General features: G+C 34.5%; 2 protein-coding genes across 4 annotated transcripts in view; both read right to left on the reverse strand.

The window, feature by feature from the left end:
* Positions 1 to 14,611, reverse strand: part of LOC141385860 (uncharacterized) — a 741,913-nt gene that overhangs the window by 328,239 nt on the left and 399,063 nt on the right. The window lies entirely within an intron of this gene.
* The window catches only part of nt5c2b (5'-nucleotidase, cytosolic IIb), a 50,179-nt gene that overhangs the window by 27,408 nt on the left and 8,160 nt on the right, over positions 1 to 14,611 (reverse strand). For both annotated transcript variants that reach the window (XM_021474992.3, NM_001079966.2), the window contains 4 exons: positions 13,001 to 13,074; positions 358 to 475; positions 152 to 247; positions 1 to 65 (listed from right to left, as the gene is read on the reverse strand). The exon at positions 1 to 65 is cut by the window's left edge and continues 27 nt beyond it. In XM_021474992.3, coding sequence (XP_021330667.1) covers positions 1 to 65; positions 152 to 247; positions 358 to 475; positions 13,001 to 13,074 — 353 coding nt within the window. The remainder of the gene's footprint in view (positions 66 to 151; positions 248 to 357; positions 476 to 13,000; positions 13,075 to 14,611) is intronic.

Consider the following 14,611-nt stretch of genomic DNA (forward strand, 5'->3'; position numbering starts at 1 on the left):
TGTAGAAGCGCTCTGTGTCATCGCGCTGGATAAACTTGTTGGGGTAGAGTTCTCGGATGTCAGGCCTGGCAGGGAACAGAGGGACATTATGAGCACATACTCCACACGTTTTGTCAGAGGGCAGTAACCAAGCCCATTTACATGTACTCACCCTCGCAGAAAGTTAAAGCCATGGACACAGACCAGGATGTTTCCGTAAGCATCTACCTTCAGGAGATTGCCATACATGTTGTCAAACACCAGGCCTCTGTAGGAACAGACCATAAAGGGAGCGCTACTTAGCCTCTAAATGCAATATAAAACGATCCTGGTACTGATAACTGTCTAAAATATGGTCTGCCAACGAGAGTTTATTACCTTGTAGGGAAAGTCGGATCATAAACAAACCCGAGAAGTTCCTGTGGGTAGCCAATGGACACCAGTCGCTCCACAGTCAGATCAAAGCCCAAAGACTCATATTCAGGCGATTTGTACACTGTAGATATAGATATTCATTGAGACATTGAACAAAGCAAATAAAACTAACACACTACTATATATTACATCAATTTACAATAAGTATTAGTGTACTGTTAACTTGTTCCAAGACTGTTCAACAAGTTAGTTCACTTGCTCCACACCTGTTTGAGTTTTTACTTCTGTTGAACACAAGGAACACAGAAAGATTTGTGTATTAAGAATGTTGAGATGAAAAATAAAAAAACTGCAATTGACTTCAATAGAATTTTTGATCCTACTATAAATGTCAATGGCTACTAGTTTACAACATTCTACAGTATATATTTTTTTAGTTCAACAGAAGAAAAAAGTTCAAAGTTTAGAACCGCTGGAGGATGAGTGAATGTACATTTTTAAGTGAGCTCGACCTTTACTTTATGAGCTCTTTCTAACTTTCTTTTGTGTGGATCCCATATGAGGACTTTTTTTTGCCCAATGTAATTAGTCAATGGGGTCTAAAACAATACAGATATTTTTTATACAATGCCTACCTTTGTGTTTTCACAGAAGATTTTAGATATAGAATGATATAAAAAATATAGTCTTGCAATGACAAATGATGGCAAATTACAATATTTTAACTTTTCTACTCTGTACACTATAAAAAATATGGGTTCCACACAATTCCTTATGTTGTCGCTACACAAATTGATCAAATTAACTTCAAATTATTATTATTTTTAACAAATTCAAGTGGATTGAATCTAAAACAAGTTGTCCCAAAAAAACTTGAGACTTTTGTTGCTTCAACTCATTTTAAATATGTAGTTTGAACAAGTACCAAGTTATTTTTTAATGTACAACTTTGCCTTACAGTCATAATTACATCATCTTTAACATTTTATGGCGTCTATTTTGTTTCTATGGTTAGGATTAAGATGGTAGTTATGTTTATGTTAGCAATGCATAATCTATTATTATTACTGTAGTAAGTATGCATGGAAAATGCAGAAAAGTAACAGACTAGAAGTAAAAAAACAAACAAAAGAAGTCAAATAAAGTGTAACCCTAACTTGTTTACCCCAATATTAAGCATATTTAAATAAATAATATTTATATAATAACTCCCAAAATAACTGTGGTAATCTTATAATAAGTATTTACAGTGTAGACATGTCTGGAAGGATTATAAAAGAAACAGCATGTAGACATCAATCATGTCAAGTTATATTCGTAAACAGAGAAGTACAGTAGCTCTGGCTTTTCATGTGTGTGTATTGAAGCATGTATGAAGCTGAAATCATAGTTATTATTAGAGAATTATTGACCAAGGATCCATGCAGAACAGCAAATGCAAAGGAAAGCCAAACATTGCAGTGTCTACAGGCAAGGTAATGGGACAGTCTATTTATTTTTGCTCAAAAAGCAAGATGTTTTTTTTTTTCCTTAATGACAGCTTAGCAGAGAGGGTTCACTATGGGTTCACTGCGTTTGTGGATTTTAAGGATGGACCAAGGTTTTAAATCCAACTACTTCTAAATCTTGTTTTCTTTTTTTAATTAGCTTATCTCTTACAACACCAGTTTAAAGACAAGTTGACAGCTTTAGTAAAATGCTATGAAATTAGTCTGTGATTCTCTTTAAGGTGTATTTAATTAAAAAGTAGAAAAAAAGTTCTTCATCGTTTTAACAGAAAAACCTAAATGCCTTTTCAAAATGTAAACAAATTAGACTTGGTGGCTGCAACACACTTCCCAAAAATGAGACTAAAGCTAAATAAGACAAAAGATTAAAGAATATGTCCAATAAGCTGCAGTGGTAATTTTGGCTCATCACTTTGTGCCAAATCATGCGAGAATGGTCAAACTAATCATCAAACTAATCATCACTAAAATAATTTCTCAATGCTAAATTATAACCAATTTAGGTCAATCACAAACTGAAATTTACGATATTTATGACATTGCATGGAAACTGTCACATTGTGCTGGCATTACTTCAGAAAAGAGTACTTCACTTTTTCAACCATGATTTTTCATCTATCATGGTTTAAGATGATAAGTGTGATATATATATATTATTTTTTTCCCCCATATATATATATATATATATATATATATATATATATATATATATATATATATATATATATATATATATATATATATATATATATATATTTATTTATTTTTTTTTTTAAATAAAAGCAGTTTTTAATAATAATAAAAAAAACATTTTAAGGTCAAAATTATTACCCCTTTTAAGTTACTTTTTTTTCGATATTCTACAGAACAAACCCTTATTATACAACAACTTGCCTAATTACCTACCCTATCCTGCCTAGTTAGCCTAATTAACCTAGCCTTTAAATGTCACTTTAAGCTGTATAGAAGTGTCTTGAAAATATATAGTAAAATATTATGTACTCTCATCATGGCAAAGATAAAAGTATGAAGAGCAGCAGAGCAAATGACACTGGTGGCTGGCAGATGTGTGCAAAGGCACTACTGACACCAAAGAATAGATCAGGAGAGTATAGACACACTTACTGCCACCAGGACGGTGCATTTACAGAAAATTTATGGTTATGTATTATAGTATGGTTTACTCAAAATTTTACTGAAGCACTTGTGAAAAGCCATACAGTACAAGTGCTGTACAAACAATTATCCCAAGTAAAATAGCTTTTGGCACAGTGCTGACTGAAATCACAATAATTATCCACTGAACTTATGCTGGAGTGGCGCCCAATAACAACTAACCAAAAATAAAAGATAAAGATGCATGCACGACAGCATAAGTGTTGTATTTAAAGAAACTCTTTGGGAGAGCTCTTTGGAGCAGCACCTGTGATACGTGTCAACCCCAACCTTGTCCTTTCACAGAGCAAGCAAAGGGTACCAGAACATTACAAAGGCTTAGCAGGACCATGTATGCTGTGTGACCTAATCCAGTGTGAAACCAGACCCACATGCCCTAAAAGATTTAAACCCAATTAGAACCCAAGCCTGTGGAGAGGGATTTGGGTGGTATTCCACCAACAAAAGGCATTTTACAAGTCTCTGAACCTTATATCTGTTGTTCCATTGTTGACATCCAACTGAAGGAGGAATTTAAATGAGAAAGACACGTACAGAGCAACAGCTTCAACAAACCTGGAGGTTACTGAACTGTACACAGACGTACATCAGCTCAAGTTACATGTTGTTGGAGAAGATCTGAAAATGTGTTATGCTTGTTGTTGATGAGGCACAAGGTCAAAGGGCAGACACGCAGCAGGATCTCTTGCGATTGGGGAATGAAAAGCAAAGGAGTGCCTCAGGGTGAACTCCTAGGTCCATTGCTAATGATGACTAAGCCTTATTTAATCACGTCAACATTTTTTCTACATTAGGCATGTGTTTGCACATGATTGAATCAATATTGTTTGTCAAGATAAGTTCACAAAAACAAGTCATATTCTGTTATAGTACTTGAAAACATCTTTGTATTTGCAGCTGTTCAATTATGTGCACTTCAAAGCTATTATTCTGAACCAATATGCATTTCTGAGCAAAAATGCATTTAATGGTCACAGACATTTGCCACATTCAATACAACTGGGGAAAAAAAGAAAATGAATGGCTCCACATAGGGCTGTGCGATTATTTAAAATCAAATCGCAATTGGAGACGCTAAAATTAGCTAAATCGCAAGAGGCTGTGATATGAAATATCAAATATTAAAAAATTATTATTTTACTTTCCCTGCCCAGAGCGAATGTGTGACTGCCGTCTGTGTGTGACAGTCTTACTTGCCAATTGAGTGAGCAGACTTTTGCTCTTCCCGAACAGATTTGCGCAACTAAATATACGGAAAGTGCACAATAAAAAAATAAAATAAAACAACTACAAAATTAAATCGCAAACCAAAACTCAATCGAAATATCTGTCAGAAAAATCGCAATTAGATATTTTTCCTAAATCACACAGTCCTAGCTTCACATATAACCATATACATTTATGGACCTTTTCACAAAACAGTTTTACTTAATTTCAAGAGTTCACACTTAGCAGATGATTGGTAATGAGCTAGTTTGGCATGCTGTCCCGAGAGAGAGCCCTGAGCTCATGAGATCCTCTAGCCTGGGGCTCCCTCCCGTTTGCATGGCGAGTGGGGAGTTTGAGCTCAGGTAGATCTCAAGAACCCCTCCATCTCCTGCTGCTTAAGGATTGCTCTGAGGGTGTGTTGCTGGTGAAAATTGACTACCGTGCTGATTTGGTTTAGTCAATTTACTTATGTCTAATTTTTTAGACTGTGGGAGGAAACCGGAGGACCAGGGGAAAACCCACGGGAGCACGAGGAGAACATGAACTCCACAGAAAAATGCCAACTGACCGGGTAGAGACCCAAACCTGAGGAATTCTCACTGTGAGGCCACAGTGCGAGCCACTGGGCCAGAGTGCTGCCCTATAGAGGAAAAAGAGGAGGAGAGGTGGTGGAAGGGGGGATTCTTCAAGACGAAGATGACTAACGGTAAGATGCTTTGGTTAGAAATCGACTGATTGGTGGTTCTTACATTAGCTTTACTCGGGGCCAGCTGTGTCAATCATAAGCACTTGATCCTCTCAAAATTAGTTTATAAATAAGCTTCACAAAGTGTTACAACAATGTACATGTTCATCGTATATTTATTAATCTATACATTGCTACTAATTTAATTTTTTTTTTTGTCTGCCTAAACCATACAGAGGACTTTAGTCTTTATAGATTTAGCTAATGACTTTAACTGCAATCTGTGAGTTATACAACACTAAGTTAGGGGCTGTTTACGCAACAATGTTTTCATCCAAAAACAGGAAACTTTGTAATGTGTTTTATATGAATTATTCAAAAGGATAGGTCAAAAGTGAACATTTGCTCACTATTTACTCATTAGTTTGAATTTGTTCCAAACCTTTATGAATTTTTTGGTTTGATGCTAAAGAAAATATTTTAAAGAAAGCTGAAAACCTGTAAACATCAATTTCCGTTGGAAAAACAAATACTATGGAGGTCAACGGGCACAGGTTTCCAGTTTACAGCTTTCTTCAGAATAATATTTAGCTTTCAACAATAAAGTAACTCATTAAGGTTTGAAACCAATTGAGCATGGGTAAATTTAAAACTTAAAGCGATGTTCCTGTTGCCGTCTGTTTTTAACATTAATCAAACAAAATGAGAAAATCCCTCAGTGCTCTTGACTGAAGGACTTTTGTTGCTAAAGTGTTTTTCTTGAAGCTTAAAGCACAGTTTGTTTCATATTTTTATTCTATTGTATTTATTTCTCTTTCCTTTGCAGGGTGGAAAATAACTGTATAAATGCAGTTGAAGTCAGAATTATTAGCCCTCCTGAATATTAGCAACCCTTTTCCTCCCCAATTTCTGTTATGTGGAAATAAGATTTTTTTTAACTTATTTCTGAACATAATGGTTTTAATAACTAATTTCTAACTGATTTCTTTTGTCTTTGCTATGATGACAGCACGTAATATTAGACTATTTTCAAAACACAAACATTCAGATTCAAAGTGCGATTCAAAGACTTGATTAGAGTAATTAGGCAAGTCCTTGTATAACAGTAGATTGCTCAGCAGACAATCAAAAATATTTATTGCTTAAGGCGGCTAATAATATTGACCTTAAAATGTATTTCAAAATATTTAAACCTGCTTTTATTCTAGCCAAAAAAAAAGCCTTTCTCCAGAAGAAAAAATATTAAGAGGAAACACTGTGAAAATTCCTTGCTCTGTAAAACATGATTTGGGAAATATTTATTTAAAAAAAATTCTCAGAAGCACAAATAATTTTGACTTCAACTGATAATCGTTTTGAATAATCGTGATTACAATTATGACCAAAATAATCATGATTATTATTTTTCCCAAAATCGAGCAGCCCTAATTTGAATAGAACATAGGGATCATCAACATTGTAAAACCCAACAGTCAACTTTATCAAATGAAATGAGTGTAGTTAACCCAAAATTTACTGAACTCAGTGTTGAAGGTAATGACTTAATTAAATACTTAATTTCTTCAACTTAAAGGGAGTAAGTTAACAGTACTCATATAGATGGTTTGTAGCAATCTGTTTCCTCAAATGAGTTGTCTTAACTTATTGGGTTTTACAGTACTCGCACTGTAAAAAGTGATTAGTTACTTACGACTAAACCAATTGCCTTAAAAGAAACAAGTTGACTTTACAAAAATGAAAGTAAGTAGTAAACCCATTCTAACTTGAATCTGTTACGCTGACTTAATCTTTGTAATTATGCTACCTGTACTCACTTTTTTAAAGTCAACGAATCCCCTTTAAACACTGTCAGACTATTTTAGCACGCCTGTTTTTAAATAATTATTGCAATTATTACAATATTACATATTTGATGCTTCATTAAGTCTATAAAATCTACAATGTATTGAATTTAAAAGACACACTAGAGTCTGTAAGAGCAGATTTATTTTAGTGTAATTTTGCTTGATACAGAAAAGCTGGAAAAAACAAGCATAATTAATGTGTATTGGAAAATGTGATGTTTACTTTTATTTTAAAAAAGTGAGTACAATTTGCATAATTTTAAAAATTAAGTCAACTTAACGGTTCCAAGTTACAATTAGTTTACTTACATTATTTTTCTAAAGTTTCTTTTAAGACAATTGGTTTACTCGCTTGAAGTAACTAATCACTTTTTTTCAGTGCAGTTGGTTTGAGCTCTCTTTATTTATTTACTGTGCTCAAATTGTTTCGTTTACTCAAATGGATTAAGTTCACAGTACTCATTAAGATTAGTTTTTGAACTTAAATGGTTTGTTGCAATCGGTTTACTCAAATGGTTTGAGTTACATTTTGACTTTTTGGGCTTTACAATGTACAGGGTATGTGTTAAATGACAATCCTTCAAAAGAATTGTTGTGTAAATGTGAAACTTTTTTTTAAAAGGCAACCGGGTTTCCATTTGTGACTACACTGAGGTGTAAGCATAGCCTTATTTGTAAGTTTGTATTCAGAGAGTTTCAGGGTCTGTCCCAGGACCTGTATCTTTACAGATGTATGATAGACAGGCTGATAAGCGGGAGGATAGAACTGAATCCCCCATGGAGCCATGGCCAGAAGTACGGGCGTACATAGGCAAGCAAACGGTAACAGCGTCACTAACTCGGGCCAGATTCTTCCACTGAGATAGCAGCTGTACATAAACCCAACTCCCCCTTCCCTTTTTGTTACTCTCTCTCCCCTTCACTATGTTCCACGAAGCTACAGCGAAACCTATTTTGAGCCTCTTTTTTTTCCCCTCTCAGTCACTATTCCCATCATCACTCTCTGCTCAACAGCAAATACCAGCGTTGACCTTGGACGACGTTGGCCCTGAGCTAGCATACTACTGCTAGGGTGAAAACAAAAACATTTTTTGCAAGTTTTACTGAGAACCAAAGACAGAGAAATCTATTCCTCATTACAGTGCTCTACATATACGAAAAACTCAATTTCATGAATGTATTAACAGTTCAAGAGAGGATAAATCAACAAAATGATATCATATTATTAGGAAGCACTATGAAATCTGTTTTTAAAGTTTTACACAGTCATTACTATCTTCATGTTCCTTGACTAAAAAATGCAAGTGTTGTGATTTGGTTGTGTTTACATTGTAATTACTTTGTGATATATTGGGATTTGACATTCACAATTCACATAAAATGTCTTATGTTTAAGGTTTACTGTTCCTATAAGGTATATGCAAGTTTTTTTCTTTTTTTTTTTTCTTTTTGTCAAAGACTATTTTATTTAGGGCAACAGTATCTCCAGAAGCAAAGGACCATCCACATGAAAAGCTACTGGTCAGCCAATGATTGAACATTTGAAAAACTAATTTCAAGAATGCTATGGACCTTGAATTTTTATCCAAGGTTATCATACCACCAGAATCATATTCCAGCCCATTTCTATACAATCCCCTAAACCAGTGGTTCTCAAACTGTGGCACGTGTACCACTAGTGGTACGCTGGCTTCCTTCTAGTGGTACGCTAAGATATCAAATGTGTCATATGTTCTTGCTACATATATTTTAAAATTGATCAAAAATTATTTATTTATGAATATGACGTTTAATATTATTTATTATATGACATGTAGGCTATATTTCTGAGGTCCAGGCAACATTTCCAGGTGTTGATGAATTGGCTACTATATGTTAATACTTTACATTTAAGTACAGCACTTTTCTTTTTACTTTTTAAGAACATCAACCTACAATTTTAAACTTTTAAAAGCACATTTTAATTAAAATGATGACGTTTTTAGTTTTTTGTTTGTTTCTTTTTTTTTTTTTTACATACTAAACACAGTACAGTGTTAACATTCAGACTATCAATAATAGAAATTAATTTGCCACATTTTAGAACTGCAGAGCTGTAGCTGCTTTACTGCGCTAACTATGCTATTTCAATACTGCTCATTATGATGGTACTTGTAGAGACAATTTTTTTCTGAGGTGGTAATTGATAAAAAAAGTTTGGGAAACACTACCCTAAACCTTAACATTAAACGTGAACCCATCCCCTAAGTCTGATTGGCTGATTGGAAAGTTGTTGTAGGATAAACAATGATGTAGGTGAGATCACATTCACCTTCGCGAACCCCTGTTTGGAAAACTGTACTTTAAACCAAACAAAGACAGCTTACTAGTGTCTTAATCTGGCAAAGCTGATGTTCAGCTGGTTTCTCTGGCTTGTTGCCAAAACCTTCTCTTGTCTTGTTATGAGCTAACGCCAGTAAACCTCTTTTCAACAGTGATACGAGCTTTCCAAGGTCAAATCTTTATCAACACCAGTTAAGGTTGACGTCAGTGATCTTTCAACTCCACTATTAATGATGGTGGTTAGCTGACGATGGCTAAATTGCATCCAAGTCTTTATATTTCTGACACACGTTTGACTACCACTACTTTTCAGGTAAATTGACTAATGACTATTAACAGTTGATAGTAAGAAAGTAAAAAAGGAACACCACTGCACTACACTCGAAATACTTTTTTCTTTTTTTGCATTTTGCTCTCCACGTACAACATATTTGTCATTCCGAACTCTCCCTAGTGCTCTAAACCTGTTTGCCATGATTAATGTGTCAGCATAGAGCCACTCAGGCCGTGGAGATTCAGGTTTCTCCCTCCATACACAGAATATACTCCTGGAAAGATTATTACACATGCATATGTGATCAGCATGAGGGTATGATGTCAGGCTGGAGCTAATAGCTCAAGTTACCCTTAGCTAGAAAATTAAATTTGTATTTGTTGTGTAAGGTAAACAAGCTCCACCAACCTCTAGATCCATCCATCAACTGCTCCCTGATGAACATGTCCTGACTGTATTAAGCCTCTGGCTGACTTTGGACTATGCTATCAGGTTTTTTTCATTTTTTTTCTTCTTTTTTTTTGACAGCACATATACCTTACAGACTAAGTTATTAGTTTTCTTATTTAATTAAAGAAAAAAAAAAAAAAAAAAAACATCAGCCATAAAAAATAGCACTGCTATTTAAATGATTTTACTTTTCTGTCCTGGAAATTGGATTTGGTCTATACAGAGAATGCAGAGGTGACACTTTCCTCTGTGATTTAATGAACTGTCTGGTTGAAGAGCTGTCAACACCAGGCTTAGATGGAGAGTTCGTGCCACTGCTCTGTACACGTGCAGGGTATTAACTTGCACGCTGGTCCAAATCACAAAGGGGATTTGGTTAAGGAATGGACTCAATAAGCAACAGGGAATATTAATCAGGGCTTGGATGTGGCATTGTGTTGGAAAGTAGCCTTAAAACCCTGTATGGTTTGTTTTAATGCTTCTTTGCTGAAGGATTTAAGACCAACAGTGAATGCGTACATCTATTAATATATTGTACTGATGTACCATAAAAAAAGAATATTATCTCCATCATAAATAATTGAGAAATACATTTAAAGAGTAAAACTTTGTCTTGAGATGCTTGAGAGTACATAATGATGTAATAAGTAAAAGACAGGATGGAAATAATTGATGACATTTGTTGTAACCAAAAGGCATGATTTGACATTAAGCCTTGATATGTGTGGTACTTAAAATTAAATAAATGAGTCTATTTTAACAACAATTTGTCTTCTTAAACTGATTTTCAAGACATGTTTTTGAATATAAACAACATTTTCCCCAAACATTTGTGTCATCTGTCATTTCAAACGACACTGAAATAACTTATTATGTCTTTTACTAGTAAAATGAAATGATTACAACATACCTGCCAACATTTCTCCCAGAAAATCCAGGAGACCGGGTTAGGTTCAGGGGTGAGGTGTCTTAATAACACTTTAAAGAACCTGGTACTGTGTACTGTGGTGTTAGTAACTACTACGAAGCGTGTTTCGGTCGCTGCTGTGATCGGATCCTATACCAATGTTGGCGACCTGGGGGTTTCACAGACTGTACAGAAATTCTGAGGACCGGGGATGGGGGGAATTAAGGAGAAGTAACAAATCGGGAGGGTGGTGGGAGATGGGTCTGAAATATGAGAGATTCCCAGGAAAAACAGGAGTGTTGGCAGGTATGATTACCAGTAAAATGCAAAGCAGAAAAAAGCTTAGAAACTTCATTTGAAGCAGCATTTAGATGGTATCATTGACTAAAACTTAGATGTAACATGAATTTATTTCACATTTAAGACGCTATCATATCAATGTTATACATTTTAAAATGGTTAATGTATAAAATGTTTTTGAATATACAATTATAAAATGTTGGTAGAAATGCAATCATAAATATAAATCTAAGCTAACAAATTTTGTATGAGTTACTAGACTGCCCTAAAATGTCCGACAGTGAGGTAAAAGTTATGATATGAGAGAAGAAACACACATTAAGGAAACTTACAAATAATTAAATTATAAAATTTACAACTGTCAAAAAGATATAGTCTTAGTGTTAGTCTTTGTTAACCGTTATGCCTGTCCAAACCAAGCAGCAACCTCAGCTCTCCCTCGTGAAGTCAATATGGAAGTACCTGAAACTGAAATTTACAGACTCGCCTTTGGGGGCTGGCTAGATGTTTACTGACTGCAATAATAAATTGGCCAATTTTACAGCTTCTAAAAACATGTTTACAGCCTGGTAGAAAATATAGTTTTGGTGCATATAGTTAATGTTATCCTTCATGACAACTGTGAGGGGGCGTGGCCACTTGAGTGACAGCTAGGTCTCGCTGGTTGACGTCACATCACCTAAGCCGATTCCGGTTGATTAGCTGCTGAACTCTGCATGCACATTGTATTTTTGTTTTGTTTTACACAGTCAGTTACCTTTTGGAATTATTTCTACAATTATCAGATAATAAGGCATGCTGTGTGCACTTAATTGTGCTCACAAACCATTCAAGTGGCCTTTAGAAACTTATGGGTGATGTCACAGATTTTACGCCCATATCTTTTACAGTCTATGGTCCAAACCTGTATGACTTTTATTAATCTGCTCAGCAAAAACCGAACACAAAAGTAATTGGAATAATTGGAAATAAATTTTGTGATTACATTAATCCAATTGACTTTGCATTAATCCAATTGACTTTAATCATCTGGCCAACCAAAGTTCTTCGTTTGTCTTCAAAAGATCTAATTAGTCATATAATTTTGGAATAAAATCAGAGTAAGTGATTCTCATTTTTTTGATGAACTATCAAAAGTGGTGTATTAAAATTTGGTTGCCTAAAAAAGCACATATCAACTTTGTAAGACTACAGCTGGCTGCCAAAGGATTTGTTTCTTTTATTAGCTGTTATTGATTTCCGAGGACCTCTAAACTGTGGTTGCAACCTGATCAGAGGATAAGGAAAAATATAGGGTTCATATTCGTAAACATTTGCACTAGGTTACAGCCGGCCGTAATGTGGAGGATGTCAACAGCTGAGCAGCCTCAGAATTTAGCTTAAGCCACATTAGCTGCTGGCTACGACACACACTATCCACCTCTTAAAGAGCCATCAATTCTAACTGTCAGAGTAGTGATCTGCTGTCTCAGGGCCCGCAGCCCGGATTTAGTGAAGACCTTATCCTCCAATAGCAGCTGAGAGCCTGGGACCAATAACAGAAAGCAGAGGGATTTGAGAAACCCAATGCATCTGATCCATGTTAAACTGTTGCGCCATAAGAACCAAACCCTCTCTTATTTCAGGTTCTTGGCTGACCTACATGACATAAATATATTATGCTGTAAATAAGGTGGCTTGTTTATGTAGATCAATTCTAAGGTGTAGATCGCATAAAGGAGCACTCTGTGTTTGCCAGACATCACCTCAGTTTTCCAAACTCTAAAACCAGACAAAACGTGGCTAAATATACCCAAGACTCTTACTGTATGTTTACCCAGAGATTCTAAGCAAGAGTGTTACTGGCTCCATTTGCGGTGCCTCAACATAAGACATTGGTGCAATTTTGTGTTTTTGTGCTGCAGGAGCAAAGAGTACATCCAACTGTAATTAGTTAAGTGTGTATCTACAGTGAAATTAGAAACACCTTACCTGCTAAAGTGTAATCCATGTCAAAGCCAAAGCATTTAATCTTTTCCATGGCCAGACTTCTGTTCACAAACACTCTGGGGAAGAAAGTAAAACAGTTAAAGATGTTTCTGCAACAATTTTCTGCTAGGCTTAAAGGAACACTTAAAGGAACACTGTTTTTAAAAATATGGGCTACATGGCATTGTAAAATTCTAACATTAATTTCTGCAATATATTGCGATATAAATGTAATTTCACCAAATGATTTCAATAGCTCTATTTGGAAATAATCATTTCAGATTGACTGGGGTAATTTTGTAGAGGAATGAACCATGCACAGAATTTAATAAACAAATTCTAAGCAAAAATCAATACAACAGAGCAAAGACAGTATTCAGGCACAGACATGTAAAAATCTAAAGCAAAATAACACTGTGTGTATAGTCTTGATTGTATGAATAATTCAATAAAATTCATCTTTATCAAAAGTTACAAAGGATACAATTTCTTGCGCCTGAATGATTTAAACTCTTACTTGATCAGTCACTGGCCTTAAAAACACAAATAATAAAATTTTACTATTACACATTACGATTACACTTTACAATTCGCATGTGTTCTAAACTATGGCACTTGGTTAACTATAAGCCCAACTTAGCATTGCAGATCCTGTGATGTGACTAGGGCTGCTGGATATAGGAAAAATCTGTTATTATGATATTTTATTTTTCTGCAATAAATATTGCAGTACGAATACAGTTTCTAAAGATGGTTTAAAACAGCTCTATTTGATGTTTTTCTTGGTAGTCCAATAGTATTCTAGTACAGATATTGAATAATCACAATGCAATAAAAACTTTTCTTAATTTTTTTGCTTAATCTCATTTTTAGTCAAAGTATCAAAAATCTTTTAGTTCAAAAAAAAAATATTGTTTTGTTTTCAACTTGAGAAGAAATAAGTCAAAGTTAGGAGCTTTTCCTTAAAAAAAAAGTGAAAGGATCTGCAGGTGGGGTAAATAAAATTATCCTTTTTCGCTTTGAAATGAAGATATTTAGTCTAGAAACAAGACAAAAAAATAAGCAAGCAAAAATAAAAAATAAAATGTTTGGCAGAAATTGTGTATATTTAATATAAATACAGTAATTCAATACAATTATGTGGCTCCTGTTCAATAATTAATCCTAACTTAACATTGTATATCTAGCGATGTGACTATTGTGGATGTGCACATTGCGATATCCATGCTGAAAAGATATTGTGCAGCCCTAGATGTGACTATTGCAGATTGGCACATTTTATTATTATTGCTAAAACGGTAGTTGAGCAGCCATATCCTCTCGAGTTAAACAGTTGAGTTTTACCAATTTTTAAAAATCCATTAAGCTGATTTGTGCCGCTTTTATATTAGCTTAACATATACCATTGTAACAAATTAGAATATTACCATCTTACTCAAAAATGTATATTAAACAAAAAAAAAAAAAAAGGTTTCAATAAAATTTTTATTGAAAGCTTGAATTTTCTGTAGTTACATTGTGTAATAAAGACCAGCAGAAAATTAAAAGTTGTTATTTTTTAGATCAATTTGTTTAGGAACTATACTCTCAATATTGGCGTAATGATCAAGGAAC

This window comes from Danio rerio, chromosome 1, assembly GCF_049306965.1.
Source record: "Danio rerio strain Tuebingen ecotype United States chromosome 1, GRCz12tu, whole genome shotgun sequence".
In the NCBI taxonomy this organism is placed as follows: Eukaryota; Metazoa; Chordata; class Actinopteri; order Cypriniformes; family Danionidae; genus Danio; species Danio rerio.